Here is a 26,885-nt window from a genome sequence, read left to right on the forward strand (position 1 = left end):
AAGGCCGTTTGTTGCCATTCATAACTTTTAGATGCGTTTTAATGCACTTTAATGATGATTTGAAGAGATGGCCTTGCGCGTTCTCGGCCAGTAAATGATCCAAAAAGAAGAGGGACACACACACACACACCGGGGGCCGACTTTTCCGCGTGGGCTGGCGGGAACGTGGGGCGGTAGCTGCCAGGCTGGGCCGATGCACGCCGGCTGCGGCCGCAGAGGTCCGGCCGCGGGTGTTTTAACCACGCCGTGAGCCCTTCCCTGTCCCCCAGGCCCCCTCCCCCTTGAATGCAGTTGATTCATGAACTAGGGTACGAAATGCAAATGTTCATTAAGTCTTTCCTCCTTCCCTCCCTCCTCCCTCCGGATTCCCTCCCGCCTCCGCACCCCCCTCAAAAAAAAAAAAAATTTTTTTTGTTTTTTTGTTTTTTTTTTTCTCCAGTGAATAGCTTCAACATGGCGTGCTGAAAGGCAGAAGCTTTGCCCGTTCCTAGATCTGAACTGTGATTAAACATCCCCGAAGAGAGCATCTCTCTTCCTCCCGCCGCTCCCCCCTCCCTTCCCTCCCCGTAGCGTAGAGGAAAGCGCCCTCTTCTACGTAGGAAAGGTCAAGTCCTACAACGCACAACCCACGGTCATTACTGTACTGTGACCCGGGGTGTACTGGGGAGGAACGGCCGGGTGTCCCGTGATCAAAAACACTGGGACTTTTTTTTTTTTTTTTTTTTCCCTCTCTTTCTCGTGCGATGAGAATCCGTGGAATTAGACAGCATTTTAGCCTCCTGCAATCACCTTTTATGCAAATCGTCATCGGAAATCCTAGGGGACCAGGAGAGACAGAGAGAGAGGAAAAATAAATAGGAATAATAGTAGTAATAATAACAGCAGTAATCGTCATTAGCCTGTGATATTGCTGCATTTTGCCTGAAGCTGGCAGAAAGGACGATGTGCCCTAGTGGCTAGATTTCTCTCCGTCTAAAGGCAGACCAACAACTAGAACAAAAAAAAAACTATAAAACCCCAAATCAACAGCAACCCAAGTCACTGAGAGATCAAGAAGGAATGTTTTGTGGACCGGGTATATTTAATCTGTAAGGGAGGAAACCAAAAAATGTGCAATCCATCCTCATTGATCTGGAGGTCTACAACCCAGCGCGGGATCCTAGCTGTCAGTCTCCGTGGGGATATATTTTTTGCACAGGCGAGAGACTTCTGGATGCTGGGGTAAGATTTTCATGCTCTTCCTGGAAACGGCTGAATGTTTCTCCTCTCCCCCTGCTCCGTGGTGAATTAAGCAAACAAGCCAACAACAAACACCCACCCAGTCCCTCCGCAAAGCCCCCTGTATGACTGGAGCAAAGTCATTTGGAAGGCCTTTGTGGAGGGTTTCCCAGGCCCCCTCTCCCCCCCCCCAGCCCACCCACCCATCCTGCTCCCTTTCTCCCACGGTGTATGAGGCTGCTTCTGCTGTGGGGACCTGGGTGAAGTGAAGAAGGCTGCCTGGGCTGATGCTAATAGAGCCGAAGAGCCGGTTGAGAAAAGTAAGACTGCTTCTCCTAGCTTGGGTGCTGGCTCCACCTTTCCCAGAGGTGTTGCTTCCCAGCCTAGAATAGGTGGAAAGCAAAGAAAGCTCTTGGCAGAAAGAAGCGTGGGCCAGGAGAGGCTGGGGTCAGAGCCCAAGACACGGGCAGACTTGTAGATAGAGCTGCTGGATGCTTGGCTTTGTGCTGCGCCGGGTTGTCTTGCAGAGTCGGGTTCAAGCTGTGTGGAAAAGCAGCTCCTGGTTTTTCTTCCCAGTTGTTTTATGCCCGTGTGTTTGCCTTTGAAATGATTTTAATCGTTCAAGAGCCAGGGAGGAGGGTGGACGGCTCTGCGTGGAAGAAAGCAAGGGAAGGATGTTTGACCTGTCTGCTTTTCACCATTGCCTGTGTGTACCTAGAGAGTAAAATGCCAGCTGGGTGTTGTAACCTGCCAGATTAAACTAATCTGAACTTTGCCGTTATCGCCTTGATTTGAACGCACCAAGCAAAGTGCTTTAATTTTTTCCTGATTGCATAAATCAGCCTCTCTGGTCGGCTTGGGCCAGGAGTAATGGAAAAGCAGGGTATTTTACGTCTGGTTTTAGCCTTCGGGATGCTCTCGGCTAGGCATAAAAAATTATGGATTTTAATACAAACAATCTTGGATGAGCTTCATCTCCAGCTAGCGTTTGGTTTATGTTTAAGTATGTGAGGGTTTAAAAAAATAAAATACCGTGCTGTACAGACACTTGATGGGAAAATAAAACCGAAAGAGAATGGACGAGCAACCCCCACACTCCTCCTAGTCTGATTCGGGGGATTTTGCCCAAATTCCCCCGGCCTCTGTGGTGTGGACCTGTCGTGCTGATGTGCCCCGATTTCTGTAAGAAGTGATATTAGTATCAGCGTTTGTTGAAAAGTTGGGAAAGGGAAATAAGCGTGACCGTGAGCGAGTTTCCACCCCAGCATAGGCAAAAGCAGCCATATTAGGCTCAGAGGGAGAGCTATTTTTATGGGTATGTTTGCGTTACATATGAGAGAACAGACGAGAAGCGATACTTCTAGAGCCGGCTGAGCTGTACGTGGACACACGGTTGCATCCTCAATTGCTGCGTGTATTCTAAGCTCGTGTTGTTCAAATAGCTGCCTGTAAAGGTTACACAAGTACAGGTACCTTCATTACAATGCAATTCCGTGAGTCCATCAAAATATGAAGTTGAGGCTTTGAAGCCCTTGATTTGACAGCCCCGGTATAGTGATACTTCCTGTACCCGCCCCCTAAAACAATCCTTGATGAAGAAATATCTTTTACTTTGGTGGGTTTCATGATATGTGCGTAAGGCTCTCCTATAAAGTTAGCAGTGTGATACAGTAAAATCTGATGTGATTCTTGGCGAGCTGGGCAAAATGAAAAAAAAAAAAAAAAAAAAAAGAAAGAAAAAAAATAAATACCTTTATAAATCACTATTAAAATTCAATGAACATTAGAGAGAACCTTATATCCTATAAAATTCAATTTAGCTGAGAATCCCAGTCGATTACCTTGACTCGAACTTCTGTGGCAAAGTGTGGATCTTGGCATCACAGGAACAGTCTAGCTACGACGAGCTTGTCTCAGTGTTGAGGCTGTTTGCTTTCTGTAGCTTTTTGCTCTTAATCTAGAGGGCACTTTATATATCTCATAACTCTGGTGTGTTGTTTGCATCCTGAATTGATAGGCAGAAAAATACTCGTTTGTCAGAGGCAACGCAGTAGGATTTTTTTCCTCTCACTGAATATATTTCCTGGATTAACAAATCTAAGGTCAAGTTCAAGGCACCAGTTGTAGCAATACTTTTAAACGTAAGTCGACATGGGAATGTTTTGGCGGACTTTTTTTTTTTTTCTTTTTTCTTTTTTTTTTTTTTTTTTTTTTTTTAATGTGTAGGGTAAAGCGGCATTCCTGGCTGCGGGTGAACTTTGCATGGGAACATCGCCTGGGATGTGGTCGTCCGTAGGGATAACCGCGTCGTTTAATAGCACCGCACTTTCAAGGGATTGCTGGGGATGTTCCCTAAACCGCTCTGATTAATTCCACATAAAATACGTCGTCATGAAAGGGGACTGGTACCTGCTCACTACAAACGGCGCTAACGACCCGGTTCTTTGTGGGTCTGGGTGGCGGTCGGTGGAAAGTGCCTGCTTTTCTGTACCGGCGAATTATAACCAGGGAAATTTGCTTTCACACTCGTTTTAGAGCCCGCCGCTTGGTCTAGGCACCCGTCTCCCCCACCCTATTTTTGCCAGAAGTCTCTTGCACCTGTATCTGAACAGATGGGGGAGAAAATGAATGACTGGATGTGCATTTTGCTGTGTCGGGAAAGTCTCGCAGAGCATTCAACGGAAAAAAAAAAAAAAAAAAAAAAAAAAAAGAGAGACATTTATGATAGCATCATCAGTCAATCAATTTCTGATATACTTGGCCGTTTGAGAAAATACTTCCTTATGCCCCCCTTATTGGCAAATCTACCTCCATTCTCGTTCAGAAGCAAGCTACGAGCAGTAAATGTAAACAAAACTTAGGAGGGGTTGAGCACCCCGGAGCTGAGGAACCGGGGGGCGAGGAGACACGGTGTTATGAGAAACTCCCCGTGCTTGTGAAGGCGCCGGGAGTCTGATACACCAATAAATCGTTTGGCTGCAAAAGAGCAAGAAAATAGGTCTCAAAAAAATGAAAAATTGTCTGTAGCTTCCTCTCTTGAAAAAAAGGCCTCGATATTTCGGCTTGTTGCAGCTATCGAAGTCAGGGTCTGCCTTCAGATAGAGCCCTCGGATGTTCATCAGCGCAAAGGGATGCAAAATATCATGGTAGGTCGCCAGCGACAGGGAGAACTCTCTAGGTCCGTAGCTGTTTAATCCTAATGGTCAAACTAAACAGGAGGGTTGGGAGGAGGAAGAAAGCAACCATCCCCCGAAGCTTTTCCATCTCAACGACTTAAAAAGACAGAGAAGCTGACAGAGGAAAGAAAAGATTTCCCTAATTGATACCAAAAAATCAATCTAAAATACTCTACGCCCAGATGAGCGCAGCCTTTTAAGATGTTCAAGTCTCCGAAATAATGTTACGCGATTAAAGATAACAACAAAAGTCAGAATAACCTTGACTTGGATCCTGATTACATCTGCCCTTTCTCTTTACACGTATTCTGCAGTTTCCTAGCAAAATCACAACGATAACGCTTCAGGTTTTGGATAATAAATACTCTGTCCCATATCACAGCACGATGCTTCCATCTCGCCAATATCAAAAATCGCCTATTATTCAAATTATTTGAAAAATCTTATCTAGGTATTGTAACGCTACCTTTCATTGCAGTGTTAAGGGAACATATTTAGTTTTTAAAAAAATAATATTTTAAAAAAAGATGGCCATGTATAGCTCCTTTCCATAACGTTCAAAAAGGAAAACAGAAAAGAAGAAACACCAGTTAAGAACTTCTGAGCCCGAGATATTTAAAATCCAAACAATAAGCACGCTTTTCTGAAGCTACATTCCTGGTAAATCTAGCGAAGAATTATCTCCTTCTGGCCTTATTTTCATTGGAAAAGGTGGGAAGGGGTTGCGTTTTTCGTTGGCAACAACGTTGCGAATTCCCCAATATTACCTTTTTTCTAATAAGCCTTCGTAGACTGTAATCAACCCGCAAGTTTACGAAACACGGTCCTAATTCCTGAGATATTTTCTCCTGTTCGAGCCGTAACGCCCCTCACCCTTCCTATGCGAGAGGAGTAGCAGCGATTGAAGCCATCGATCGTGTAATATTTTAATTAGCTCCTCTTGACGCAAATTCCTCTTAGCACACGTTTCCCCTGTTAATTACAGGCACCCACCCTATTGGCAAGGTAAATGGCCGGCTTCAAAATTTTTCAAGCAAATCCCGGTACAAAAAGACAACAATTTAGATACTATAGAACTTGACCTTTTGGAGACGAGCGGTAGTAAGTTAAACAGTTCCCTTTGCACGCCATCTGTATATATAAAAGCTAGACTATCGAGGCGTCCTAGCTCTGTTTATATTCGTCCAAAGAAGAGATGTAGCTTTTTTTTCCCTCGCTTTGTTTAGCTTAGCTGTGGGTAAATGTGCTCACAGTCTCCCCACCTCTTGGCCACGCTTGTCCTTTGCAAAAACGTCCTGCAGCAGAGCTCCCAAATTCAGAGCAGTTTTACCCTCTCTAATCCGGCCGAAATACATGGGAAGGCGTAACGAATGCATTTTGCTTCTCCAAACGAAATGCCTGCCTTTGTTTATGTTGTTTTCAGTGAGGTTAGCGAGGGGAAGGCTCGATTTTCCCCCTTCCTCAACGCGGAAGTCCCAATTACTGTATTAAAAGAGCAATTCAACATTAGACCAAATAATCAACATTGATAATTGTGCTGAACACAGCAACTTAACAGCAGGCTCCCTGCAATTACCCACACATTCCGGGGCTTTAAGCGTACATTATCTCTGTTTCACTTAACAGCAAATAAAGCAGAGAGCAGCCTGTGCCTTGGGTGTCTACTCGCCCCCAGACGAGCTGCACCCCTCGCAGCCTCCCCCAGCGCCCTCCCCGCTTGCTCTGCAGGCGGAACCGGGAGACATTTTGGGGTCCCCTTGCGTTGCAAACCCGCTTGAAGAAATAGGCTGCTTGGTTTGGGGAGGCGCGGGAAGGGGGTGGGGTGGGGGACACACACACGACAGACAGCTCGAGCGATTCAAAAGTAGGCATCGGGGCTGCACGTGTGCATGCTGTGCAAGCACACATATGCCCAGACACACGCACACCCACGCACACGCCTATTTCCAGTCGCCTTCTCGCCCTTCTTGCCTTAATTTCCCTTTGTTTCCCAGAGGCAGCCCCGACCTCTGGCACGGCGGAGCCTCGCACGGCGCCACAGCCCCGGCTGCAGAGAGGAGCGGGAAAGAGCCCCATACAAACCTGTGCCAGCTCTGCTCCCCATTTCTAGCCCCAAGGTTTGAAATTTATTGAAATGCAAGAGGGGGGCTGCAGTGAGTCCGAGGAGGTGGCGTCCCGCGATTAAGCGCTGGGCAGCTCTGTCATGTCTGCTCTGACACAAGCTGAAGTTGACTGCCAAAGTGCTATAAAACCGCAGGTCAGTCTAGAACTGTTTTCGGTTCTCCTAGACGCGCCGTGTTCAATTATAGCCTTAAAAGCCCTAATACAAGTGCAAGAATTTGTTTGCCATCGCACAGAGGCGGGGCGAGGCTCTGCAATGGTGGCGCCTTTGTTATCTCAAAGTCACTGAAATCCTTATACATTCCTTTTTGTTTGAAGGGAGGGGTGTCTGCGTGTGTTCAGGGTGTGGGGAGAGGTTTTTCATCGACGGAATGGAAGGGTGGGGGGACACAGGGAAAATAAACAGTGCTTGGATACCAAAAGAGGGCTTCCGACCCCCCCAACCCCACCCCCCACCCCCCGCAAAAGCTAGGGGGGGAAATTACATGCGAGCAAAAGTATAGCGTTGAGGCAAAAGCCAACCAGAGCTCATGAACACCCCACCTCAAGGGGTTTTTGTTTGTTGTTTTTTTTTTTTTAAAAAAAAAAAAAAAGAGAGGGAGAGAGAGGGAAAACCCCCAAACCCTTTTACAATCCCTAAACGCCACTGCAGTCTTCTGCTAGTGGTTTTGACGACATGCAATCTCCTTCCATCCACTTTCTAGCAAATATGTCAAGCTGGAAGATTAATTCACTAATTTCAAGTTCAGCTCGCAGACATGCAGTAAGCATAAGAAGTTCTTGCAGCAAACCAAAATAAAGAGTTCATTACAGGGATACGTCCAGAGCGTTTGATTTGTGAACGGTAACCCTTGTAAAATCAGAAAAAGGCATATAAACATTAATGCTAATAAATTAGTTTACTCCACTACAAAGTAATTACTTGATAATATTGAATTTACAGCTTGAATTCAAACGCAATAGTTAACTATAATGTAGGGAAAATACATAATGAGAATATTTTCTCTGTGCACAACATGATTAGATTTGTTATTGAGTCAGTTACGATAAGCTAAGCAATAAATAAACAAATCGATGTTGACATTTAAATACCGAAGATCTCCAGAATTTACTAGAGAACTTTCTCCGGATATATAAATACTTCCACAACACTGCAGAGGAAGAGGGTGGAAAATCCAAATATTCTTTCCCTAACATTTTCGTTTCCCTTCCATTAGCCTCCAAAGTCCACGGGGGCATGGATCTTGAACTACGTCTAATTTCCTAAGAGCACCGACTTCACAATAGCCTTTTGCCGTTCTGTTTTTCTATTTTGATGAAATCCAGCCGGAACCCAAATATTTCTTCTCTGAAATCGAGCATCAGAATAGCAAAAAAATATTTTTTCCGAGAGCCTAGGGATGTCCGTGCCTCAAAAGGTGCTGTATTCTTTGGCGTATTTCTCTGTTTTCTTTGGCTCTGCTCATTCGGTGGGGTGTGCATTTTTATTGGCAGAGAAGTACTTTTTAGTCTCTGCCCTGAACAATCCGCTTTCTATATCATCCCTTTCATGCAACAATAGTAAAAGTTTAACCACGTTTTTAAAAAAGGTCTCCCTGGGTCTCAGCCTTCAGCGACGGTACGAAGCAAAAAGGAAAGTATCTCGGTACGGCAAGTTTGTTCCTAGGGGTTAACTGTATGTCAAATAATTTTAACTAGGCTTCTGGCAATTAAACTCGAGTATTTGTCAAGCCGGGGCAGCCCAACATCCACTGGTTTTCCAAGTATTTAGCGGCAGCGTTGAGGCGGAGAGATCAGCAAACTCTCTCCAGCTCCGTGGTCTGCAATTTAAAGGGCTTTCTGGCGTTGCGAATGAGGGAAGGGACTGTTCGGAGGGGGTGAGGAGGGAGAACCTGCGTCCTGGGACCCCGATATTGTTAACTACCTCCAGTAAAGCTTGGCTGAAGCCGCGCGGGGTATTTGAGGTTAATATGTAAGTAAGGGAAGGAAGACACTAAGCGCTTCGGAAGTGAACATGAATGCAAGCATGTAATCTATTCACCATGAAAATCAGTACAGACTTGACCCTGGCACATTCTTCCTAGTAACGTTTCCAGAAAAACCCTGCGGGGAGAGGGCTTTTTTTTTCCCTTTTTTTTTTTTTTTTTTTTTTTTTTTTCGGGAGGAGGGGGAGAAAGCCCAAACCGAACAAAAACAAACAAACACACACACAAAACAAAACAAAACAAAAAAAAAAAAAAAAAAAAGAAAAGAAAAGAAAAAAGAAAGCAAAAACCCGTCTGCCGAATTTCTTCGGGAGCGTTTGCTGCTGGGAAGCAGCTTTCCAGAAGAAACCGTGCCTGCACCTCTCCTGTGCCCTCCTTCTCGGAGGCGAGCCGCCGAACGCCCCGGCAAGCGCCCAAACAAACAGAAAGGTCTCACCTAACCCTTTGGGGGGGGGGGGGGAGGATTGCTAAGCCTCTCTACTCCAGAGCCGGCGGGTGCCACTGGCCGGGCGGCTAAGGCTGGGGCAGTGGCAAGGCGGCTTTGTGTGTGTGTGTGTGCGTGTGTCCCCTCCTTCAACGGCCACCACCACCCCCCCCACCCAACCCCCCCCCTACCCCACCCCCCCCCACCCCCCCCACCCCCCTCCCGGGGCAACCTGCGCTCGCTCGGCTCGCCCTGAGGCGCTGGCGACGAGCTGTTGCTTCCCCCCGCGATGGCCACAAAGGGAGCGGGGCCCGGACCCGCCGCTCGTCAATGTCAACGTCGGGCCACGTGACCGCACCTCCCTGCCGCCGCCGGGGAGAGCTTTCCACGTCAGCTTACGTCTCCCCATCTCTTACTTCACGGATCTGCTTCAAAGAGGCAGCTGCGTTAGAGAATCATGTTAAGCTCAGCTAATGCGGAGAAGCCGAGGTAGCCCTAATGATGGATTTTGATGAGCGTGTTCCTTGTTCCTCTAACATGTATTTGCCAAGTTGTACTTACTACGTCTCGGGTCCTGATTTTTCCAGCCTCCCTTCTTTTTTGCCCCAGACCCCGTCTTCTCGCCCTATGACATACTCCTACTCCTCCAACCTACCCCAGGTCCAACCTGTGAGAGAAGTTACCTTCAGGGAATATGCCATTGATCCCTCCAGTAAATGGCACCCCAGGAACAATCTGCCCCACTGCTACTCCGCAGAGGAGATCATGCACAGAGACTGCTTGCCTGCCACCAACACTGCTAGCATGGGCGAGATGTTCGGCAAAAACACAGCTAACGTCTACCACCCCAGCACCAACGTCTCCTCCAATTTCTATAGCACGGTGGGCAGGAACGGGGTCCTGCCCCAGGCTTTCGACCAGTTTTTCGAGACGGCTTATGGCACGGCGGAAAACCTGGCCTCGGCGGACTACCCGGTAGACAAGAGTGGCGAGAAGGCGCCCGCGGCCGCCGGGGCGGCGGCGGCGGCAACTTCAAGTTCGGAAGGCGGCTGCGGCAGGGCGGCGGCGGCGGCGGCGGCGGCGGCGGCGGCGGAGAAGGAGAGGCGGAGGCGGCCGGAGAGCAGCAGCAGCCCCGAGTCATCTTCCGGCAACAATGAGGAGAAATCCGGCAGCTCCAGTACGTATAAAGGCAGCGCCCGAGCGCTTTTCGGAAAGGCAGCTTGAAATCTAGCGCACTGCCGCTGTTAAATTTTTATATGCTGTTTTATAAGCATATAAGGTTTATGAAGGGCCTTTAGATTTCCCCCAACAAAACTTTGTTATAAAAGGCGAGATCACGTGTTTAGTGCTGAAATTGGCCGTGAAATACCCACCGGGCAATGGATGCCTTAAAAAAAAATTCTCTTTCTCCTTCCTCTTTTTTTTTTTTTTCTTTCTTTTTTTTTTTTTCCTTTTTAAATAATAATAAAAAAGAGCTCTGTGGTCAACTCTCAAAAATATAATAACGTACGTTCGGTGCCTGTAAATTCTGCAAAAAAAGGAGATCCCGACTCCTTTGATATCAATGTAATCCAGTGATTTTATAAAAGCCATGTGTTGCACCAGAAGTCTAGTTAGGAGGTGAATTCAAAGCCTTCGCCGTTTTAACGATTGCACTAGAATAGCGTTTAACAGATAAAGTAGCCGCCTGAACTGTAGCAATATATTAAAAGAAACAAATTAACCTAAAGCTGGCCTTTTTGTCTAAAGGAAGCCATTTTACTAAGGCACTGTGGCAATTACGTGTTGCCTTCTGTCCAACAGTTTGTTACTTACAATTGTTATTCAATCTGTCAAAGTCTGATTTTTTTATGTGGGCTTTTTAAAAGGCAAAGCTAGTATACGGCTCGAGGGAAAAATACCTCGACAATGAACTGTACCAGAAAAGGAAGTTTTTAAAGGGATAGCAGCTACGTTTAATGTAGGGAGCTCCTGAACCTTGAAACCTTTTATATTCTGCTTAATGAACTTTAAAACCGTAATGGCTAATCGAGAGGAGAATACCTCGATGCGGTGGAGAGCGGGCTTGAAAATAGCCGGCTGGGGGGAAAACGAGGCGCCTTAGCCTCGGGCTCAGGGGCTTTTCCTCCGCTGGGGACGAAGGGCCGGGGTTAGTCCGGGGAATGGGGGCGAGATCCGTGCGGGAGCGGGCTCGGGGAGGGCTGGGCGCCGGACCCCCCGCCGCCCGCAGCCAGGTGCTGGCCGCTCCGTGTGCGTGGCGCCCGGCGGAGCAGCCTACAAAGGCTTTCCTCCCGCTCGTGAAATCCGCAGGAACAGCATCTCCCCACCACCACCACCCCCCCCCCGCCATCACCGACCACCACTCCTTCCTCCGGCCGCCCTCCCCGCGGAGGCAGCGAGGCCGGAGCTCCGCGTCTCGGCGGGGGGTTTCGCCCTGCCCGGGGTCCGGGGCCGCGGCGCTGCGGGAGCCGGCGGCTCCCGGTGGGTCCCGGTGGGTCCCGGCGGGTCTCGGTCCCAGGCTGCCCGCAACCACCAAAGCGGAGGGGCTGGCGCCCAACATCCGACCGGCCAACTCCGGCCCCGGAGCGGGCAAAATGCGTATTTTCCATATTAATGTGTTTTTCTTGAGCGTGTCGTCGTCGTCGTCGTCCCCCCAATCCCTGCTCAGCCCCCGCCGCCGGCCACCGCTGGGTCTCAAACGCTTCTGCCTTTTTCCACTCCACAGGTGGACAACGTACCCGTAAAAAGAGATGCCCATACACCAAATATCAGATCAGAGAGTTAGAAAGGGAATTCTTCTTCAGTGTCTACATAAACAAAGAGAAACGCCTCCAGCTCTCCCGAATGCTCAATCTGACCGACCGCCAAGTGAAAATATGGTTTCAGAACAGAAGAATGAAAGAAAAAAAAATTAACAGGGACCGATTACAATATTACTCAGCTAATCCACTACTTTAAAACTCATAGCGTTTTTCAAGACGAGATTAAATTCAGATTTCGCCCTTGACAAGGTCAAGCCACGGGGTTACGTGGAGGAAGGAGGTGTGTATCTGTCGGGACTAGAAGAATCCAAGATTTTACATACATGTAAATCTACTCTGGAACTTCAGTGATGCATTTTTATACATACATATATATATTTACATATCAACTGGAATCGATTCGATTTTGACACACATGGCATCCATTTCTAAACGGGCACGTCACCTCTGAGTGCAAAATCCTTACCTCTTACCTTTCCAGGCACTGCGGCTCCCCCTGCTACCGCTTTCGGCAGTCACGGGCGGGGACGGCACCCCTCCGTCCCCGGACTCGCCCACCCCCCGGCCCTCCCTCGCCCCTGTGCTGCTGCACAGCAGCTGGCTGGAGATCGCCAGGTCGAGCTCACCCAAGCAGGACCACTGCAGAGCATCAACTCTGAGAAATAATCTTTTGTCCTTCCTTGGTGGAAAATGTCTAGGTTAGAGGCAGTGTTCCATTGCCCATGGGTCTGAAAGGAGAATTTAAGGAGGGGTGTGTGTGTGTGTGTGTGTGTGTGTGTGACACACACACAGAGAATTAAAGGCGGGGGGGGTTGACATGCCTACACCTTCACTAGGCCAACCGCGAGCAGTTGTAATATGGATGTAGTGATGGTTATAATAGTGTTTCCGTTGGGGGTGTGGGGAGGGAGGGGGTAGGGGGAAGAAAGAGAACTAAACGAAATACTTAATTATTTACTTTTTAAAAAAAATCAGGTATAAATTCGCCATATATCGTAAAGAAACAATCACTGAAAAAAAAAATAGCAAATTTTAATTAGCTCTCATTTTATTTATGACAACTGACTATGCGTTGCCATCTTTTCGGAGACAAATCATATTTAAATACTAAAAATAAAATGGCAAAAAAAGTGTGAATTTCAACGTTTTAAAAGAAACAACTCCATAAAGGAAACTAACCTTCTGGCTTCTGGCTCACAAACTTTCTTCAGGAAATACCTGTGGAGAACGACAGTTTAGCAAATACCACACAACACTTAATTGAAACTTGGAGTTGTGCAATGCACTAACATTGGATCATTAAAATAACTCGATCGCATGTTCAGTTAAAGGTGACTAGTGAGGAGTTTAAACAGAAGCCAAACAATGTAAATATGGTAATTTTGTTGTTGTCTACTTTAAATGTCACGAGCTCTACTTTGTCGCCCAGTCGACATATGCAAAGAATGGAGAGTTGTTCGGAGTTATTTTAAATATCTATAAATATATATATTTCCCTGCAGGAACCAAAGCGTGAAAAAAAATGCAATTTAAAAAAGAAAAGAGAAAAAAAAGGAAAATATTTAAAATTCTATATCAGTTTACAAAGGATACGGTATTCTATCGTTAAGGTAATTTGCTGTTGAGAATATCTGAATGTATATTTCATACAGGAACAGTGTTTTACAAGACTTGTAAATAATAAAAAAAGAACCCATGACCTATTTCATTCGAATGCCTTTTTTTTCCCCCCTGTTTCTTTTTTTGTTGTTGTTGTTGTTCCTTTGGGGCTAAAGGGTGTGGAATTTCTTTACATGTGCAACAAAGTGGTGATAAGAATGTTTTTTGATTAATAATTTTACCAAATGGATGTAATTTCTTTGACACGGTTCACGAAATGCAATATCTTTATATGACATCACTGTTTTCTATATGTATCATCTGTATGTATATACAGTTTTCTTTTAATATGCGAAAGTATTTGGTTGCATGTATACAGTGGAACAGCGCACAAGGAAAATAAAAAAATGGAAACTTTATATTTTTACTCTGGTGTTACGTTACTGCATGTTCTTTTATCCGGTGTAACTCTGGGACCCGAAATTCCTCATGACCTTGTTCAGTCATTTGGGGCGAATTATTCTTCTTTTGTGAACTTCGCCGCTAAATCTTCTACTCCGGAGTTAACAAGTGAACCCAAGCTTGTTCAGGCATCGTTTCATTGGGTCACAGGAAAAGGAAAATGAAGTATGTTCATAGCTCGCTATGTTAGGCCTTTTCCTTATCCTGCCAACGCTGGCAGGGCAAGGCCCTATGCTCGAGGGGTTGATGTGAAATTGCTGTTTGCTCTCTGCCACATGTGTCCAGGAGAAATGCTCAGGAAATGTTTGCGGTGTCGGTAGTGTTTGGGGCAGATTTTATAAACCTGGCACCAAAGGGAAGGTCCAAGCCAGACGATGGATGTGGCCAGAAGCGTGAGAGCCCTAAGAAAATTGTTGTCTTTGGGGGAAAAAAAAAAAAAAAAATCCGCATGGCGGTGTGGTGGAAATGGACTGTTTGAAATTGTCCTTGATCTCCAAGGCAGAGAGGGGGTGGACTGAGGCGGGCGGGGGGGTGAGGGGGAGGAGGGTTGGAGGAAACAAGTTAGGAGAGGGGGAAAAGAAAACCCCAAACCCCAAATAATAGCTGAGATAGGAATGTGCTTTGGGAAGAGTGTCAGAATCTTTAATGTTGACCCTAATCCTAATCAGGAGAAGAAAGTACATTCTGTTTTCGCATTGTTTACTGGCTTTGAACTTCTGTATTGCTTGGACATCACCCATAACCTTGAGGTGAAGGACTTACTGACTTTGGGCCTTTGTTGACAACTGCCACCCAGCCAGCCAACTTCTACCCAAAGGAAATGTTAAAAAGCGAGGGAGGGAAAAGGGGACTCTGTTTGTTTGTTTGTTTGTCTAGTATGCAAGGGGGAATGCCAGGTGAAAGGAGATGGACAGATGGGCGGGCGGAGGGAGAGGGACAGAGGGACGGATGAAGAGCTGAATGGCAATGAAAGTTAAGCCAGCAAGCTTCCTTTCCTGGTTAAAAATTAACTGGCATTCACAGCCAATCCCAGAGACAGTTAAACCGTGGAGTTCCTCTGGTCGGGGTTTTGATTTCCTAGCCCAATAAAATCGCATCCTCTGTGTTGCTGTGACAATGTGGCCATAAAGCGTCCGCGACTCGTCCGCCCTGTCCTGTATGAAATGCATCGCCAGAAAGGCAGCGGAGGTTTCTCTACCGGGAGGGGAACTGCCGCTGCCCTCCTCCGCCGCCGCCGTCCGTCCGTCCGTCTGTCTGTCCGCCTGCAGGCCGGCGGGCAGGCGGACAGACAGACGGACGGAGGGCGGCGGTTTGGGGGCTGCTTTGCCACAAGATGGCGATCTTCAGATCAATGTCAAAGCCGCCCGGGGAGAGGGGAGCAGCCCTGCAACACAAAAAAAAAAAAAAAAAAAAAAAAAAAAATTCTCTTGGCCTTTGTTCATTTTGCATCCCTGGAGCCACACGGGTAATTATTGCACTTACCGGGCTCCGCGTTGCAAAAAGCCGCTCGGGATGCCGGGGTGGGGAAGCCGCTGGGGCTTCTCGGTGGAGTGAAAGTTTCCTAAAAATTAGGAAATGCGCGAAGGTAAGTGTTTTATACATCTAGCCCGCGTGGAGAAGGGCGAGGAGCGTGCGGTGCTCGGAGTGGTACCTAGCGAGGTGGGGTGGCCCCTGCCCCCGGCCACTGAGCCCCGCCACGAAGAACCCTGGGGGGGTGGGGGTGTGGGAAGCGATGCAAAAAGTTGGTGGTTGCGATGTGAAATAATATAGAAGGGACTTTCTAAGTTGCAGTTGACCTTTTATTTTCTCTTCGTTAAGTTTTGGCCAGCCACGTGGAAAATCCACGTTATCTGGAAATATTTTTTCAGAGTAACTTGTAGCTTTCTTCCAGTTATAAAAAAAATTGTAGCACTGGAAATATTATGAAACTTGACATTTATGTGTGGAACAGTAGGTGTCTTCAATCAAATAGATCTATGGCAACACAGACTGCAAATGACAGACAATTCTGACGATCTTATTGGACTTGAACTGTAGTTTAGTTAGGGTCGTTTGGTAACTTTAAAGGGTAGTCTGCTTCCTTGCAGCTGGACACAGATTGTGGTAAATAAGTTTTGACACACTTATGCTAAAAAATATTCCTGTGATTGCATATTAAGTCAATGTTCGTGCAAGACCAGATTTGAGTCTCTTCCTCTGTCTCTCACACACATCTATCTGCCTCTTTATGTATCTATCTTTCTAAACCAGCACATGTGCTGTAAACAAACAATAGTCACACATTCTCATGTGCTCAGGGCTACTCTGGGTTGTAGCTTTGAAACTCTATCCTCGCTACGAGTATCCCTAACTCCAGGTTACTTTTCTCGCCCATAAAAGTTTCACATGTTTTTGTTATGTCTCCATTTGAGAAGGGCGGGAGGAAAGGTGGTATTCTATGGGGTGAATATTGGTTGAGCTACATATTTTAATCCGTATGTTTCTTAGGAGAGCATATACAGTTTGAAAATATCTGCCCGGGAAAAAAAAAAAAAAAAAAAAAAAAAAAAAAAAAAAAAAAAAAAAGGATCATTTTGTCCTTGTTCTTGTATGTAAAGTAGTGCAACTTGCCTGGAGTAATTTTTAAGAAAGCGCCCTTTAAAATTGTGCGTCCAGGGAACTGTTGCAAGTGCAGTTAAAAGCACATGCTCGGTCGGCAAAGAGCAGTTTTTAGATGACTATCGGAACCTATCGATTTCATCAAAGATGCTCCATTAAAAGCTCGGGGATGTTGATCTCTTTTGACCTCCCCTCGGCAACGTCAGGACATGAGAAGCTACGTCTCGGGAAGGAGTAGGGCCATTTGAGGGTCCCTTTGCAACATTTCATTTTACACCAGTCAAGTTAAACTCAGCATATTTGATCAAATATTTATTTTTCCCCTTGTTGTTTCCCTGCCCCATTCAATACTCGGCTGAATAAATCAAAGGGACCCCAGCAGCAGTTAAAGCGCCCTCTGGTTACGAATTGTTTACTGACGGCCGCGGTCATAGGATAATATTTTAAAAAAACAAGCTTGTTTCTTACAATAACTGTTTATTATTTCACATGATTTGGGTTTGCATGTTTTGGAGGGAAGAGGCGAAGCCAACTCAGTGTCTACACTGTGTTTAATTAATCGTGTACTCAACTTCAGCTCACATACCACATCCAAACCCCTGGGAGGCTTTTTCATAAGCTCTTTGGGTTTGTGTTTTGTTGTCTTTTTTTTTTTTTTTTTTTTTTTTTTTTTCACAATCTTTTCATTAAATGCTCTGAAATCGAAACTTCAGGCCAACGTGTGTGTCTGAGAGCCAAGCTATACCGCAAGCAAAAACGCTATTTGTATATGCGTTCAGATCTTATTTAAAGGCAAGACAGCTAAAAAAAAAAAAGGGAAGGGATACAGTTTCAAATGTTTAATACAGCTGTGCGGCCCGTCTTTCGCAACAGAAGGGGTACACTTAAAAGACGGAATTGGGTATTTAAGATTTTCCCGATACATACATAACCCGATACCGTTGTTGCTTCTGCACGGTGTTTGGGGCTCTCCGGACAATAGAAAGCTCCGTTGTTCTCGCCAGTGCCGGAGGAATGGCGAGGAGATAAAGCCTTAATGAATTGGTTTGGGTGTATTTTGTCCTGCCGCAGACTAGAATTCGGAGCTCGTCAGAATTACTTGCAAAATATGTTCCTAATCCAAATGAGTAAACCGATACACACATACTATAAAGCATAGTTAGGAGAACAAGCCTCCGGATGGCTGGAATAAAATTAAATCTCAGCCTAATTTTTAACAGGGTAATCCGCCAAAACAAGCCGACCTCCCCCCCTCCATAGCCACCACTAGAAAGAATTTCTAGTAAAGATAAAATTAGTGGGGCCGTCATTTGTCACCTAACTTGGCACAGACGAAGTTCCTAAACCTCCTGTTTGAAATCCGCCTTCTTTGGAGCAAATCCAGAATACATATATATATATTCAAAAAAAAAAAAAAAAAAAAGGGGAGAGAAATCTGGCACACACCCATGTTCCTGACAACTGACAGTTCCATTATTAAATAACTATACCCTGATTACATTAATTTTTGGAGCTGCATAAAATGTAATCCACGGCTGTATGCTCAGATAGGCGGCGCATGCACTCCTGCAACGGACTGCAAGGCCATTTGCGTTTTCACAAATTGCAGCTTGCCCGTGTCTACAAATAAAAACATATTTTAATTAGCTCGCAAAATGCGTCTCTGGATTAACAGTGCTGATCTTTTGGGTTATACGGGCCAATAATAAAAAGATAAATCACGGTTTAACACGATACATTTTGAGATTTCCAGTCAGAGTTTGCTCAGGATGAGCTGTCGTTTTTATTTATTCCCTTTTTGTTTTTAATTTTAGTCCAACCAATAAAACGGCTTAACGACGCTATTAATGCATCTATTATATTTTTCTTAGATCAATAAAGTTTTATTTTGATAGTGTTGTCTATGTATGCCGTGAATTTAGATTCTCCGTGAAGGAGCCTACCTTCTCGCCGGTTTTAATATTTATCAGAATTTTATTTGCTCCGTTTTATAGACCCTCGGATAGCTTTACTTACAGAAGTAGAATTAAAAAAAAAGGTATTTCTCGTCCCCTGGCGTCCACAATATTCTTTAAAATTTCTTTTAAATAGGGGTTAAGCTCCAAGGGACACGTTGTTAAGCGCTGGAAATGCAGTAGCTGCACCCAGCGCATGCCAAATTAGCCCAGTTTAGTCAAAATTGACCATTATCTTTTATAGTTACGAATCAAGTGAACATTATTAGTTTTACTCCACTGGGTTTGATGATGCTAGTTACTATTTGCCTTGGCCTTGTTAGCGATTAAAGAAAGCGGAGATAATGCAACGCCGAGCGGAGTTCATGATCTAGACGGAGCCGGTGCCTTGACCATCAAACCGGCTCCGTTCACCGCGATCGTCGCGACAACACACGGCCTCGCCGACGGCAGCTCCCGTAGGACCTGACACGGGGGGCGAACCCCAGCCCTCCGCCACAAAACCTAGGAGGGGAGGCTAAAGGAAACCTAAAACCTTCCAAATTGTCCCTGGCCTCCGTGTCTTTTGTCTGATTTCCCTGCATTAGCTTGCAGAGAAGGTGAAGAAGCCAACTCGTGTTTCTTCCGACGGATTTCGAGTCGTTTTATTCTGGCTGGCGAGGACTGCAATGTACTTTTACAGGCCTTTCCCCCCCTTTAATCCATTTTTAAAAAGGGATCTGCTTATTTTAAAAACAGCTTTGGAAGGATTTCAAGTGTTGCTCCTCGGTTCCGTATGGCTTTTAGGTTTGCAATCCATTTCTATTTAATTTGGCAAATGCAAAATAAACATACCGCAAGAGCGGACTTCCCCGGAGTAATTTTTATACCTGACTTGTGTAGAGAAATGTATTTGGAAGGCGACGTTGGGGCTCACGTTTCATTTTATTTAGATCTGTATTTATAACGTTAAGCCTATTGATAATAGCCTTCCTGTATACCAGCCAATAAACCGGTGCCTTATATGGTATTAATTTTGTTAGCAGTGATACGGCCCTCATAGGAATCTGATAAGGGTTTGTCCATCGCACATTAACACATCGCAGGGTTAGTCGAGTTGGGGGAACACAAACAATATTACAGGAGGAAATGCGGGGGAAAAAAAACAAAAACAAAAACAAAAACAAAACCAAAAACAAACCCAAAACCTTCTGAAGGGTTTCTATAGGCTGTGGGATCTGCCCCTGTCACCACATCCCACGGGCCGGTCAGAAGGAAGCCGCGCTGTGATGCTCGCCCCGCCACACTGGCAAAATCAAACGCCTGTTTCCATAAAGGTTTTATGGGTATTGCAAAGTTGTTGCAGCCTCTGCCCGCCCGGCGCTTCCAGCGGGCGCGGAGGGAGGCTGGGGCGGGCCCGCGGGAACCGACACTTGCCTCCCTCCGCAAGGAGGGACTCCTCCGGGGGAATGTCACGCTGTGGCAAAAAAGCATTTCCCCGTGGCAGGCAAACGCTGCGGGGCGAGGCCACGTGGGGCTTGACAGATCCGTGGGGCGGAGGGGGTAAAGGGGGGGGGGGGGGGGGGGAAGGAAGGGCCGCCCCAGCCCCTTCCCCGCGGAGCTCCCCGGGACGGCTTGAACGCCAAGGGTAGGCGCCGGGGGGGGCTGCGGGAGGATGCGGGGCGCGGGGGGCTGCGGAGCGCCGGTCCCGCCCCGCCCGGCGGGCAGCGGCCCCGCCGCCAGCGCCCTCCCGGGCACGGCAACCGGGTGCCAGGCAGCGGCTCTCGGCGGGGCCGGCGCTGACGCCCGGCCGGCAGCTTCTCTCCCCCCGCCAGCCCGGCTGGAAGCGGAGCCCGGCCGGGCAGCGTGCGGGGGAGAGGAGCGAGCCCGGCTCGGCGGGGGTGGGCAGCGAGCGTCGGGCAGCCCCAGGCTCCCCTCGGACTAAAGAGCCCTTAGTTCCGCGGGCCGGGCAGAGAGGCGACTTCGAAATGGCAGAAGCGAGAGATGATGGAAGTGAAAGCAAGCCATCATTAAGCGATTCATTAGAAAATCTATCTGTCTCTCTGTCTGCGTCCCTGTCTGTCTGCTATCTGTCTGCTACCTCCGCCACAATTACATATTGACTGGACAGGGCTGTCTAGTATCTCAGAACTCATCTACTTACTCTTCTTTCTATTATTTAGTACATTGCTTGTGAAGGAGACGGTGCTTTTGAAGAGACGAAAAGTGAATGACCCAAATGGGGGCCGGGGGGGGGAAAGGGGGATAGAGATAAAAATGATCGCCCAAATATAAACACACCAATAAACAGGGTGCGCAGCACCCTGCGAGGATCCATTTGAACTGCTCGCGTCTGGATTCTTTCTGTGGCATATGTCTGGCTTTATATTTTAAATGGTAATCAGACCTCGGGAAGAATCCAGCGTTAACTAAAGCATTAGGAGCTGCAACCGCACAATCAATCCTCCCAGAGTGGTACTGCATTGCTCCCTATGAGATTCTTCAGCGCAGCAGCGAGCATTTTATCTCCAGGAAATTTAAGCCCAGTCTGGCGTCGTGGCGGTGATGTTAGGCTGGAAGCAGCCCCCTTGCTCGGTAGTTTAACGCGAGAGGCACCAGGCCCCTTTACGGTTTCCAATGATCCGTGATAAACAATAACACGTCTTTTATTTCTTAAAAAACGAGACAATCAAATAAAATGAGCAGAGCCCGAGCATAAAACACCGGGCGAGCCGTGGCTTTATTAATTTCGTGCGACACATAGGCTGTGCAGGGAGGTGAGCAGGCATTGCTGCCGGAAAGCCCAACCGCGGGGAGAGAGGAGCGATAGTAAAAGCTTCATCTGGACATCGCTTCAGCCTAGGTATAATAAACATCAGGACCGCCGGGCTATTTTATAGCGGTGCGTGTGATAAGAGGGGAGCAAAACTTGGAGCCAGTACTAGCAAAGCCCGCTCCTTCCCCTTCCCGGGAGCGCGGCTCCCGCCCAGGCGCAGGCACTCGCCCATGTGGGCGAAGCGTGCGCGCCTGTGTGTATGGAAATCCATATTACACATTAATATACATCTATCTCCCAAATTCAGAGGTCGACCTGAGAGCAGCTCGGTGCATACGAAACCAGACGGGGAGGGGTTGCTGGGGAGGCCCGGGCTTCCATTGGCTGCAAGCGTCTGCCGTGGTGCGGGGGTATCTCTAATCATATTCAGCATGTTTTGCACAAGAAATGTCAGCCAGGAAGGGCTATCTGCTCCCTTCGCCAAATTATTCCACAACAATGTCATGCTCCGAGAGCCCGGCTGCAAACTCTTTTTTGGTAGACTCCTTGATCAGCTCGGGCAGAGGGGAAGCGGCGGGAGCAGGAGGCGGAGGCGGAGGCGGAGGCGGCTACTATCCCAACAGTGGTATCTACCTGCCACAAGCGTCCGATCTGTCCTACGGGCTGCAAAGCTGCGGACTTTTCCCCGTTTTGAGCAAACGCAATGAAGGTACTTCTCAAAGCATGGTCCCCAGCTCGCACCCTTACGTGTCAGGGATGGAAGTGTGGCTAGACCCCCCCCGGTCCTGTCGCATGGAAGAGCCGGAGAGCCAGCAGGCCACCTCGTGCTCCTTCGCTCCCAGCATTAAGGAGGAGAGCTCCTACTGCCTCTATGACTCAGAGAAATGCCCCAAGGGCTCGGCCGCCGCAGAGCTCGCTCCCTTCCCCCGCTTGAGCGCCGAGGTCAGCCCGGCCGGCGGCGGCGGCGGCGGCGGCGGCGGCGGCGGCGGCGGCGGCGGCGGCGGGGTCCCCGTCCCGGGCTACTTCCGCCTCTCCCAGGCGTACGGCACCTCCAAGAGCTACGGAGCGGGGCCGGCCGGGGCTGCCCCCTTCCCTCCGCAGCCCCCCGGCCGCTTCCAGACGCCTCCATCTTTGCCTCCCGTCCCGGACGCGGGGAGGAAGGAGGACGAGGAGCGCTCCCCCAGCCCCTTGGCGTGCGTCTCCCAGAGGGAGGACGAGACTCAGGCTTCATCTTCCACCGCAGAGGAGCTCTCTCCAGCTCCGTCAGAGAGCAGCAAAGCCTCTCCCGAGAAAGAGCCCGTAGGTAAGCGAATTATGATGGTGATGATTAAAAAAAAAAAAAAAGGGGGAAAAAAAAAAAAAAAAAAAGCGGTTGAGGATCATAGTGGCATCGCGATGCAAAAGGAGGATCCCAGCTGCCCCGCGGGGCTGCCAAGAAGAGCTGCTCAGATTGACCTTCTGAACTTTGTAATATTCGGGCATGGGGTTGCCGTAAAAATTAATGTCCATCCTATAGTTTAAAACCCTTAGAGCCTCCGCTCTGGGCAACTTTAGCCTGCATGCTGCTTAAACATATAGAAAAACAAGATCAATCTTTCCCCTGTGATGTGAAGGTGCCTACCAGATAACAGAGATGTTTGTAAAGCATCCAAAATAAGCAATAGGCAGTGCCAATAAATAAACCTATTAACGCGGTAAGTTATATTTTACGATCCAGAATGCTTTTCGGAATAACAGCCGCGCTGAAATGTGCCATCTATGAACTGCTATCAAATTAGACTGATGAATGTACCACGAATATCCTTCAGCGTCTACACTAGATAACAGGGTTGTTATTTATTCATTTGCTTATTTATTTCCCTTTCGGGTCCCCGTAGCAAAAAAAAAAAAAAAAAAAATAAATTCCCCTTCCCTGGGCGGCAGACTTTTCAGGCGCTTCTTTCCGGCCGCATTTCAGACGCTCTATTATTCCTTCGGGCGCCCCGTTGGAAAATAATAAGATCAAAAAAAAAAAAAAAGAGAAAGCAGAAAACTACTAGAGCGCCAACCCCAAACCACGAGCCACTCCGAGCCATCGGGGGATCGGTGTTACCTCTTTCCCAGCTGGTTCCACTGATAGGAATATATAACTTAAAACTGGGGATTTTTATTTTTTTCCTGGTTTTGTTTTTGTTTTTTGTTTTTTTTTTTTTTGTTTTTTATTTTTTTTTCCCCTCCCCCGAAATGTTGAAAAGGAGAGGCCCGAGGCGAAGCTCCCCGGGAAGGCAGGGGCTGGAGGCGAGGAGGCTTCGGCTCCCCAGCTCACCTCGCTTTCCACCTCCAGAGCACTCTTACAAAGTTCAGATCCGTAGGCTTTGGTGGGTTTTTTGGAAGCAGGTGCCTGGAGGAGGGGGGGATAAGACTCCAGACCATTCACCAAGCCGCCCCCCAGTAACAGTGGGCTCGGAGCGGCCGAGGGGGAGTGGGTAAAAGCCTGTTTCGAGGGGTCGGAGATGAAACTACTCAGCGGGGCACGCTGCCCCGCCGGAGGCTGCCCGGAGCTTTTTGAGCAGAGGCCGGTTTTCCCGGGCGGCTCCAGGACCTTTGGGAAACCGCTCTGAAGGTCTGCCTCGGTTCCCACAAGGACACCCCACATTCCAACTCCCCGCAGCTGGCGGAGCGAGCCCCCCGCACACAGACTCTCCTTCCACCCTCTTTCCCCATCCCCGCCCCCCCCAGCTCTTTGCCTTCTACCCGCTGGTAACGTCCCTTTTTTACTTTCTCAAAACTAGGCAATTCAAAAGGAGAAAATGCAGCAAACTGGCTCACGGCAAAAAGTGGCAGAAAGAAACGGTGCCCCTATACCAAGCATCAAACTCTCGAGCTGGAAAAGGAGTTTCTATTCAATATGTACCTGACTCGTGAGCGTCGCCTAGAGATCAGCCGCACAGTCCACCTCACAGACAGACAAGTTAAAATCTGGTTTCAGAACCGCAGAATGAAACTGAAGAAAATGAACAGAGAGAATAGGATTCGGGAGCTCACAGCCAACTTTAATTTCTCTTGATGAACCTATAAACACATCTTTATGGTTTAAAGAGCCAGTATCATTTTCCTAGGCTGTAGTCATCCGCACCTGTATGGATTAACGATATTAGACGTTCTCAATATGTCCTTAACCTCTTAAGAGCTACTTTGGGGAGTGGGGGGGTGGGGACTAAAGCCACGCTAATGCACAAAATGCCGTGCGTGAACCTCCCCGCTTCCTTCAGCCTTCCCCGGGGCCGATTTGTTCTTTTAAGCTTTGCAACATAGAAACACCATTTCAGGAGCTGCAAATCTCTTTCCCCCCATATCTCTCTCTGAAAAGTAAACAAGCTTGGTTAAAGGCGCATTCTTTTAAATTATAAGCGGTGTAACTTGGATTGTACGTAGCTGCAGAATGAAGAATTTAAGCCTTGCCATATTTCTATATATTGGGAGCTTCCCCCTCACCCCCTCTGTTTTCCTTTTCTCCCTCCTCCCCCCTTTTTCCTTCGAAAAGCAGGACTTACAATAATGAAATGCAGGCATCCTTTAAAAAGGTTTCATGGGAACGGGTGTTAAGAGCGATTCTTTTTTGTTTGCTTTACCTTAGAAGTCAATATTACAGCTTTAAAATTGGCCAGGAAAATGAAATCTCCTCTCTTTAAAGGTATAAAAGAGTTCGTGTTGCTCATGGACTAAATTATGACACTTACCTCTGAATTTCTCTCGCTCTTTCTGGTTGTAGATATTTACTTAATGTAGTTTTGCTTAAATATGTGGAATTAGTGATTTTTTTTTTGTCTATAAATAACGTTACCGTTGGTAACGCATGACAAGCACACAGAAATTCCCCCGTGAGAAGTAGTCACTTTTTCCTCACTAATTTCACTGAAAAGTATATATCCTGAACATCAGAAGGACTTTCTGAGCCAGAGTCTGAGATTGCGAGGGAGAATATGTTCGTCTTCCTTTATACTGTGAAGTTACATACATTAAAGGGTCAAACATATAGGTGGAAAAATAAAAAAAAAAAAAAAAGGGGAAAAGCTATAAATACAGATATGTATAAATGTCTATTATTATTAAAATGCCGATACTGTTTTAAGCAAATGCATTCTATCGTTATTATAAATGTTAGTTCTAGCTATATCTAGTTCTTACCTTAAATCGGAATAAATTAATATTGTAATGCTGCTGTGCGTGAAAAAGACGATGTTTATGTTCTCATAGAAGAATAAAAAAACGTGGAATGAATCCTTTTAATTTTACCTCTTTTTGTGACTGTTTATCCTCAGGTTCTACTTTATGTCTTCGAGAACTTTTACAACAGGAATAGTTGCCTAAACCCCCTGCAATTACTTTAGGAATCTATTTAAATATTACCTAGACGGTCGTAATTTGTCTGGGCCATATAGCGATGGTGCTCTAAGGTTTGTCGGCTTTTGTTCAGTTTTATGACTTGCTAGTATATCTGGATTGTTGCTGTCTTGAACGAGTGGTTTCAGTTGACTGAGGAGCTGCATAGACTGAGGAAGCAAATTACTATTTCTTGAGGGTAGGGAAACGATTTTTATTTTTTATTTTATCAAACACCTACAAGTGTGCGGAGATCTTTGACTCCAGAGGACGGTGTCAAAATTCTAGCTTTATCTCAGGGCTCAGAAGAAATCGTAAAGGTGAGCGCATGGGGAAAGGGGGGACCCCATCGTCGCCTCCCTGTCAGCGGGGGCCCCCCAGACAAAGCTATTCCCTACCTGGCTGCATGTGGAAGAGCTTATTTCACCCTGGCTGCTTTTTTGCATCCTCCCTTCCTCGCTGCATGTTTAGCTAATAGAGTCTTGCACAAAGGGAAGGCAAAAGGAGGGCTGGGAGAAGAGCGACAGCTAATGCTTCCTCGCAGGGTATATGTATGCCGGGAGGAGCGGGGGGGGGGGTACAGACTTTGAACCCGGGCTTCTTGGGAGCCGTTAGCTTTTCATGATGTAACATTGTCGTGCACGGCCTTTTTCTTCCCAGTTGCATCTGCATGGAGAGGCGAAAGCTGCGCGGGGAGGAGGGGGGGGTGTGGGGGGGCGGTGGTGGTTCTTATTATATTTTTCTCTTGTTTTCATTAACCCACCCGAGGCTGGCCGGGGGGCGCGGAGGGGCGCCGGCGGGGCGGGCGGGAGGGCGAGAGGGATGTTTTAGTCACGTTTCTGGTTTTATTTTCGTAGCGGGATCCTTGCGTTAAGGACCACGGCAATGGGGAAAGTAATAATTAGCGCCTGAGAACTGCTCTGTGGTTTAGGTAGTTTCATGTTGTTGGGGCTCCACCTTTCTCTCTACAGCACGAAACTGCCTTAATTACTTCAGTTGATATCATCACCAGGTATGCTTGGTGCGAGGGTCCTCGCTGCCCGAAGAAATCTTAGCGCTGAAGTGATCTGTAGGCGTCAAGTCCCAATGCCATTGTTCCCCATCTGCAACGGAGCCTCCTTTGATTCCTCAGATAAACACGGCAGCCGAGGGGGGAAGCTTGACAAGTTCTTCAAGGTTAGCTAGCTCCTAAGCGAGTCCCTGCCTGCTTGCGGGATTTTAATATATCTCGCAGGCTGCATTCAAGGTCAGGTGCGTTTTGCATTCTGCTCGGCGTGGGTCGAGCTCGGGGGGGGGGGGGGGGAGTGGGGGGGGGTGGGAGGGGGGCTGTTTTTATTTCTCTGTCCGGATTTATTAAAAAACAGAGACCCAACAGCCTGCCTGGGGGAGGGCGTGGGGGAGAAATCGAGTCTGCCGGCCCCGCTCCGAGCCCCGTCACAAACCAGGCCCCCGAGCGCAGCGCCCGCGG

At 47.5% G+C, this 26,885-nt stretch overlaps 2 protein-coding genes across 3 annotated transcripts; both read left to right on the top strand.

Annotated features, from left to right (window-relative positions):
• Nucleotides 1–743: 743 nt before the first annotated feature.
• Nucleotides 744–12,545, top strand: HOXA11 (homeobox A11). Of its 2 annotated transcripts, XM_042802100.1 has the most exons (3): nucleotides 744–1,221; nucleotides 9,534–10,101; nucleotides 11,650–12,545. In XM_042802100.1, the coding sequence occupies exons 2-3, from the start codon at nucleotides 9,552–9,554 to the stop codon at nucleotides 11,880–11,882; spliced, it is 783 nt and encodes a 260-aa protein (XP_042658034.1). In that variant the 5' UTR covers nucleotides 744–1,221; nucleotides 9,534–9,551; the 3' UTR covers nucleotides 11,883–12,545. The 2 variants fall into 2 exon arrangements, with proteins under 2 accessions (XP_042658034.1, XP_032847548.2); XM_032991657.2 differs by lacking the exon at nucleotides 744–1,221 and having other exon boundaries at nucleotides 9,359–10,101.
• Nucleotides 12,546–21,421: 8,876 nt separating this feature from the next.
• On the top strand, nucleotides 21,422–25,315 carry HOXA10 (homeobox A10). Its single transcript, XM_042802099.1, has 2 exons — nucleotides 21,422–22,358; nucleotides 23,827–25,315. The coding sequence occupies exons 1-2, from the start codon at nucleotides 21,503–21,505 to the stop codon at nucleotides 24,099–24,101; spliced, it is 1,131 nt and encodes a 376-aa protein (XP_042658033.1). The 5' UTR covers nucleotides 21,422–21,502; the 3' UTR covers nucleotides 24,102–25,315.
• The last annotated feature ends 1,570 nt before the right edge of the window (nucleotides 25,316–26,885 follow it).

The sequence above is a fragment of the Tyto alba genome, unplaced genomic scaffold (genome assembly GCF_018691265.1).
Source record: "Tyto alba isolate M040663 unplaced genomic scaffold, T.alba_DEE_v4.0 Super-Scaffold_38, whole genome shotgun sequence".
Taxonomy (NCBI): Eukaryota; Metazoa; Chordata; class Aves; order Strigiformes; family Tytonidae; genus Tyto; species Tyto alba.

Bases quoted from the DNA above. Each gene is read 5' to 3' on its own strand.
- HOXA11 (XM_032991657.2), top strand. From the start codon at position 9,423: ATGATGGATTTTGATGAGCGTGTTCCTTGTTCCTCTAACATGTATTTG. The intron at 10,102-11,649 runs GTACGTATAAAG...TCCACTCCACAG, and splicing joins GGAGAAATCCGGCAGCTCCA to GTGGACAACGTACCCGTAAA.
- HOXA10 (XM_042802099.1), top strand. From the start codon at position 21,503: ATGTCAGCCAGGAAGGGCTATCTGCTCCCTTCGCCAAATTATTCCACA. The intron at 22,359-23,826 runs GTAAGCGAATTA...TCTCAAAACTAG, and splicing joins TCCCGAGAAAGAGCCCGTAG to GCAATTCAAAAGGAGAAAAT.